The sequence below is a fragment of the Echeneis naucrates genome, chromosome 5, assembly GCF_900963305.1.
Source record: "Echeneis naucrates chromosome 5, fEcheNa1.1, whole genome shotgun sequence".
Lineage (NCBI taxonomy): Eukaryota > Metazoa > Chordata > Actinopteri > Carangiformes > Echeneidae > Echeneis > Echeneis naucrates.
In genome coordinates, this window is record NC_042515.1 from 2,013,773 (window position 1) to 2,020,899 (window position 7,127).

Here is a 7,127-nt window from a genome sequence, read left to right on the forward strand (position 1 = left end):
TGATAGGCAGGATGTCTTGAGGGCTGTAGCTGAGGGAGGATCACTGGAATATGTGGGTTTATTGGAGAGGTCCAGAGGGGCAGCAGAGGGGATCGTAGCAGTGAGAGGTTTTTTGTTTTTTTGTTTTTTCAGGGGGATTCTTCGTCACGTGAGGTGTTTATCCTGTGTGGTATGCGGGGTGTTGGATCTATGAAGGGTTTTAGATGGTCAGTACTGATTTTGGGATGTTGGGTTCCATTGTCATCTTCCAGGTCTGCACTTTTGTTGTCTATTTTTGTGATGGTGTATGGTCCCAGCCAGGTGAGATCCAGCTTCCCCCCTTTTCTCTTCCTCAGCACCGTCTGGCCAACAGTAAAGCTTGATTTGTTTGGACCTTTTTGCCTTTTGTCCTGTTTCTTTTGGACATTCTCCTTCACCAAGTCATCGAAGTGTTCTTTTAAGGCAATGCCCGAGGATACCGCCGAATTGGCAGTCATGTCCTCCACTGAGCAGTCCACCTTTCCAAGAGAAAAATAAACAAAGATTAAGAATGGAATTGGAATGCTTGAATTACCCGACATAAGTGAGACACATCGTGCCATACCGTGAAGTCCTCTGGCACTTCGCATGGATAACGTGCCTCAAAGCCAAACCTTAAAAAAAGAGGGGAAGACATGGTGCTGAGGTGTGGCTCAGCAGTAGTCCTGTTCTCTGACAAGATCCCATTACGTTCTGCGTCCCCGTGGGCCTGTGACATCATCACAAAGCGACACCAGCAGGCAGCTCCCAGAGAAGTACACATTAATCCAGAGCAGCAACTCAACAGTGGCGACTTTATTTCGTATTTTCTCCAGCCCATGGTCAATATTAAAATTAAAACATTTGTACTTTACTACTAAACAGAATTCATCCAGTGCTGGATCAATGTAAAGCTTCGTAACTCTGCAGAGTCCAACTGAACACAAACGCCTGCCTTCATGTGCTGAAGCCGGCTGACCAAAAACCAACAAAAGAATTGTGTTTTACTTTCAGGCCTGTTCACTTCATCTACACAATCAGTTAATGACGACTCATAATCAGTTTGATTAAAGCTCATAGATCCTTTTTCTGAGTTGAACACATCAGTGTAAACACAACAACAACATTTCTTTGTTTACACGTCAACACAAATATCCAACAGACATTCAGGACGCAGACAAGTTTGTGTTTTCATGGTGACAAATGTGAGTTTAGGTCAAACTAACAGCATGAGGAGCAGTGATCTCCTCCATGGCTCCAGCTCCACCTGAACACACTCAGACATCAACACAACAACAAATGAGAGCAGGTCAAAGAGCTGACAATGACTCAGCCCCTCAGTGACCTCCTCCCGGGAGATCGACAATGATCCTCCATCATCCTCCAGCTCTGCCTCCACCCCAGAGGATGTGCAAATTGGATTCAGGAGTTCCTCAAAGTGTTCTTTCCACCTTCTGACTACTTCCGCAGTCGAGGTCAAAAGTGAACCATCCTTGCCATAGATGGCTTGGATGTTCCCCCACTTTCCCCTCCTGATATGCCGAACGGTTTTCCCGAAACGCGTTGGTGCCTCCCGAAAGTCCTTCTTCATGCGTTCTCCAAACTCCTCCCACACCTGCTGGTTTACTTCCCTCACCACTGAGGCTGCAGCCCTTCGAGCCTGTCAGTACCCTACAACTGCCTCAGGAGTTCCCCGGGCTAACATATCCCGAAAGGCCTCCTCCTTCAGTCAGACGGCTTTCCTGACCACCGGTGTCCACCACGGTGTCCGAGGGTTACCGCCCCTTGAGGCACCTAAAACCTTGAGACCACAGCTCCCCGCGGCAGCTTCGGCAATAGAAGTTTTGAACGTCGACCACTCAGGTTCGATGTGCCCAACCTCCACAGGGATACTGGAAAAGCTCTGCTGGAGGTGGGAGTTGAAGGTCTTCTGGACAGAGGCCTCCCAGAGACGTTCCCAGTTCACCCGCACTACACGTTTGGGCTTGCCAGGTCTGTCCCGAGTTTTCCCTGGCCACCTAACCCAACTCACCACCAGGTGGTGATCAGTTGACAGCTCTGCCCCTCTCTTCACCCGAGTGTCCAAAACATGCGACCTCAGATCAGATGACACGATCACAAAATCGATTATTGACCTTTGGCCTAGGGTGTTCTGGTACCAAATACACTTATGAGCATCCTTATGTGTGAACGTGGTGTCCGTTATGGACATTCCATGGCTAGCACAGAAGTCAAACAACAATCCACCGTTCGGGTTCAGATCAGGAAGCCCGTTCCTCTCAATCACGCCCCTCCAGGTGTATCCGTCATTGCCCACGTGCATGTTGAAGTCCCCCAATAGGACTATGGAGTCCCCCACCGGAGCCCCTTACAAGACTCGATTCAGGGTCTCCAAGAAGGCCAAATAGTCCGAACTGCTGTTTGGTGCATATGCACAAACAGTCAGAGTTTTCCCCCCACTACCCCGAGGCGTAGGGAGGCGACCCTCTCGTCCACCGGGAAATATTCCAACTTAGTGGCGCGCAGCCGGGGGCTTGTGAGTATCCCCACACCCACCCGGCGCCTCACCCCATGAGTAACTGCAAATAAGAATAGTGTCCAACCCTTCACCAGGAGTAGGAATCCAGAACCAAGGTTGTGGTAGTAGTAAGCTCCACCAGATCCAACTGGTAGTGCAATAGAAAGGTCTCCTCCCAAAAGCCACAAAAGTGAAGACTCCCATGGAATACTTCAGGATGATCTATGAACCCACGGCTCCACTGAAAACATGGTCGCCTGCCATGAAATGGAGCCGTTCATTGGCATCTGTTTCTTTATGTCCATCTATGTAGGGGTCTGCAACCTTTAGCACTAAAAGAGCTGTTTGGACCCATTCCCACCAAATTAAAAGCCACTCAGAACCACAAAACCTATTTGACCACTAAACTGAAGCTATTACATGTAGTTTCTTTAAACTTATGCTTTATGAGAGTGTGTTACTGTTAATATGTAAAATAAAGCATGAACAGAAAATTCCTGACTTTTTTCATTTCCATTTATTAACACCAAAATCAAATTATTTTGAATTCTGAAAGAAACAAAAGACACCGGCTATTATACTTTTTCAACTAATGCAGGCCTGATTGATTCATTGTAAAATTCTAATATAATATTAATAAGGGCAAAGAAAAAAAGCCAGTTGAAGTCATGTGCCATAGTTCTTTCCTCAGGTGACGTGCAGCAGCCAACAGCCAACCTGAATATGAAACACAAATACAGGACATGAAGAAATATATATTTTCAAAATAATAGCCCATGAAATGAAATCTGCTCTCACAGGTATGTGGCTCCAAAGATCGACAGGACTTTTTCATGTTCCCATAAGTGTCTCTGTGGTTTTTCAGGTTTGGGGAGGCTTTCAATGTCGCTCCATTTCTGCTTCTGAGCAAGCTGTTCAGCTATTCAAATAAATTTTATTTTAAAGTCACAAGAGCATCTGAATCTCCAAAGAAATAAATATACAACGAAAAAAATAACTAAATAAGATAAAATAAATGAATTGGCCATTAATTGTTCCCTTTTTTCTAAATGAGCTCGCCCTCCGGAGCCACATCAGGGGCCCGACCCCTGATCTATGGGCTGCCAGGATCCCCGATGCATTTAGCCAAGAAACCTTCTTATTGTTCTTTTTTAAGATGCTTTTAAATTAAAAATGAATGAATTGGGACTTCTAGATGTTAATGAATATTTTTCTAAATGGTTATTAAATAATCAATGTTCAAGTTGGGAAAAAAAACGTTCCCTTTCACTTGGAATTCCCAAAACTTCCAAAATTAAAAATAAAAACACAATTTCTTCAGATTATGTTTATTTAGTCTATTTTGAGATAAAAACACTCCAAACATTTTTCCCTCACTGGCATCATAATGTGTTTTTTTTTTTTTTTTACACATAATAGTACAATTTCTTTATCAAACTGAAATATACCACACCTTAATGACACTATCAACCATTGCAGTGACCAATAACACAAAATGAGTAATTCAAACAGCATAAAAAATAAATGAAATGCATCTTCTCAAAGCAAAACATGTAAATTTAGCTTTAGCTTAGCGATTAGCTTTAGCATCAAAGCTAGCGATCTTTTCTAAAAAAAATAAAAAATAAAATAAAATAAATGAACAATGACTCAGCAACACAGACACACTGAATACATTCAGGATCTAAAAGACACATTTAACTCACTAATGTCTATTTCAGTTAACAAAACTCAGCTGTGTCTCCATACTCATCAAACCAGAGTCCAGCATGTAGAGGCTGACTGAATGTGGTCTGGACTCTGTGGAGGAGAGTCATGGTTTCAGAGACGCTGTAGAAGGACAGAATACCTGCTCTGTGATCCAGGTACACTCCGACTCTGGAGGACGGAGGACCTGAGACTGCAGTCTGGATGCTGTTGGACCAGAATATAAAACAGTTTTGTTTACAGTCTAAAGCCCAAGATTTGTTATTATGTCCAAACAGACATTCATTAGTGAGCCCTGCTCTGCTGATATTCTTGTATGTGACTGCTACATAAACTCCTCCTCTCCTCTCCACCTCCCAGTAACAACGTTCAGTCAGACTCTCTCTGCTCAGGACCTGACACCAGTATGTGAATCTGTCTGGATGATCAGAATAACACTGATCGTAACTCATTACTGTAACTTTTCTGTTTCCTTCAGATAATAACAGATATCTGTTTACTGTGTTTGGATCCAGAGTGATTTCCTGTGAATATCTTAAGAACTCAGTTCTGGTCTTTGGTTCTGGTTCTGACAGTAAAACATCCACTTCAGTCACTGTCAGTGAGACGTTTGTCCATTTCTGTGTCAGAACGTCCTGTAGCTGATCTCTGAGCTCTGACACAGCTGCTGTCACATCCTCAAAGTATCTCAGAGGACGGATGTTGATGCTGGATGAGTCTGTAGCTTCACTGAGAGCTGACACTGAGGGGTAGTTGTGTAGAAACTGGGTGTGATCCTCTGTGTGTGAGAGCAGCTTCAGCTCAGCGTCTTTCCTCTTCAGCTCAGTGATCTCCTGCTCCAGCTTCTCCTGAAGCTCTTTGACTCGACTCACTTCAGTTTCCTGCTGGGATCTGATCTGCTGCTTCACATCAGACCTTCTTCTCTCCATGAGACGGATCAGCTGAGTGAAGATCTTCTCAGCGTCCTCCACTGCTTTATCAGCAGAGCCGTTGATGGCCTCCACCTCCTGTTGAAGCAGCTTCACATCTTTGTCTCTGTCCTGGATTCTCTGCTGGATTTGTTGTCGACTCAGCTCCAGCTCTCTCTGCCTCTCAGTCCTTTCTGCTGCAGCTGAGACTGTGTCGTGGCCTTTATGTTCATCCACAGGGCAGAGATAACAGATACACTGCTGATCAGTACGGCAGAACATCTTCATCACCTCATCATGACGAGAGCAGATGTTCTCCTGGAGCTTCTCAGAGGGCTCCACCAGCTTGTGTTTCTTCAGTGGAGCTGATTCATAATGAGGCTGCAGGTGTTTGTCACAGTAAGAGGCCAAACAAACTAAACAGGACTTCACAGCTTTCAGTTTTCTCCCGGTGCAGACATCACAGGCCACATTTTCAGGTCCAGCATAGCAGTGATCAGCAGGAGCAGCTTGGAGTCCAGTCTTCTTCAGCTGCTCCACTAAAACTGCTAACATGGTGTTTTTCATTAGAACAGGCCTCGGTATGAAGGCCTTCCTACACTGAGGGCAGCTGTAGATTTTCTTCTCATCCTCTCCGTCCCAGTGGGATTTAATACAGTTCATACAGTAGCTGTGTCCACAGGGAATAGTCACCGGATCCTTCAGTAGATCCAGACAGATGGAACAGGAGAAGGTTTCCTGGTCCAGCTGAACTCCTTTCTGCTCCATTTCTCCTCTCAGTGACGGCCGTCTGAGTTTCTGTTAGTCAGAAGTGAAACTAGTTTTCTGTCTGCTGTAAAAATGTCTCCACCCCCTTCAGACTGTAGATCTGAGGAGACACGTGATCAAAGCAGGAAGAAGAGATCCTTCATTGGCTGACTCATCCCTGCTGCCGCTACCAAGCTAACTGCAAAGATGAAACCAGACAACATTCAAACTGCACTTGTCCCTCTGACAAGATCCAATCCCTTTCTGGGGATTTCCCTTTCTTTCCCCGTGGGCCTGTGACATCATCACAAAGCGACACCAGCAGGCAGCTCCCAGAGAAGTACACATTTAGGCAGAGCAGCAACTCAACAGTGGAAACTTCATTTTGTTTGTTTTACCGGTCCATGGTTGGTATTTAAATTTCAATACTGGCATTTTTAAATCCAAAACATAATCCATCCACGGCCCTGTATCAATAAAAAGCTTTGAAAGTCTGCAGAGTCCAACTGAACACAAATGCCTGCATTCATGTGGCGATGCCAAACCAGCAGGGGACAAGCAAGTGGGGAACACGCAACCACAATCAAACTCACAGCACAGAGAACCGACACAGGAACATGTAAGAAGGTGAGGATGGCAGGTCAGAGGCAGAAACAGTCGAGTTCTGGAAAGGTGAAGAACTTTTTTTTTTTTAACTTCATGACTAAACTAACAGATTATTTCTTAATGAACAGCTTTGCATCGATGATGCGATGTCGACTTTCTCTCGTCTTGTATGTATTTTCCCAGCCATCCTGCATCACCTCTGGTCTGCTGCTTCAGTCAAGGGTCTGCCTGTGTGACGATGGATCCCCAGTGCTTTATGGGAACGCTCTGGGGCGAAGCCCGCTGTAAATTTTGATGCGGTGCAACTTTGGCTGGCAGGAACGCGGTCTCTGACACCCAGTTTAATGGTCCACTGGGCACATCAACTCCTGCTGATCGATCTTAGTCCCTCTTTCTATGCTCTCTCACCATCCTTCTTTAACCTCTGTCATTCATAAGTCATACTGGGCTTTACGTCTTAAAGGTGCAACGGTGAAATAACCAGCTGACCTCTTCTGAAAATGTGCAGATTTCTCTTAGTTGGCATTGTCCTTAGTTTCCCTCTGTCCTCAGCCTCACCTCTGTGTTCTGCTGCCCCCTCGCTGCATATTCAGTCATGAGCTCACTTTTAACCCTGTAAAGGAAGCGATGGCTGAAATAGCCCA

At 45.1% G+C, this 7,127-nt stretch overlaps 1 protein-coding gene across 1 annotated transcript; it reads right to left on the reverse strand.

Annotated features, from left to right (window-relative positions):
• Positions 1-3,907: 3,907 nt before the first annotated feature.
• LOC115043137 (tripartite motif-containing protein 16-like) lies at positions 3,908-6,023 on the reverse strand. The gene has a single exon (XM_029501328.1). The coding sequence runs from the start codon at positions 5,896-5,898 to the stop codon at positions 4,237-4,239; it is 1,662 nt and encodes a 553-aa protein (XP_029357188.1). The 5' UTR covers positions 5,899-6,023; the 3' UTR covers positions 3,908-4,236.
• Positions 6,024-7,127: the final 1,104 nt, after the last annotated feature.

Bases quoted from the DNA above. Each gene is read 5' to 3' on its own strand.
- LOC115043137 (XM_029501328.1), bottom strand. From the start codon at position 5,898: ATGGAGCAGAAAGGAGTTCAGCTGGACCAGGAAACCTTCTCCTGTTCC.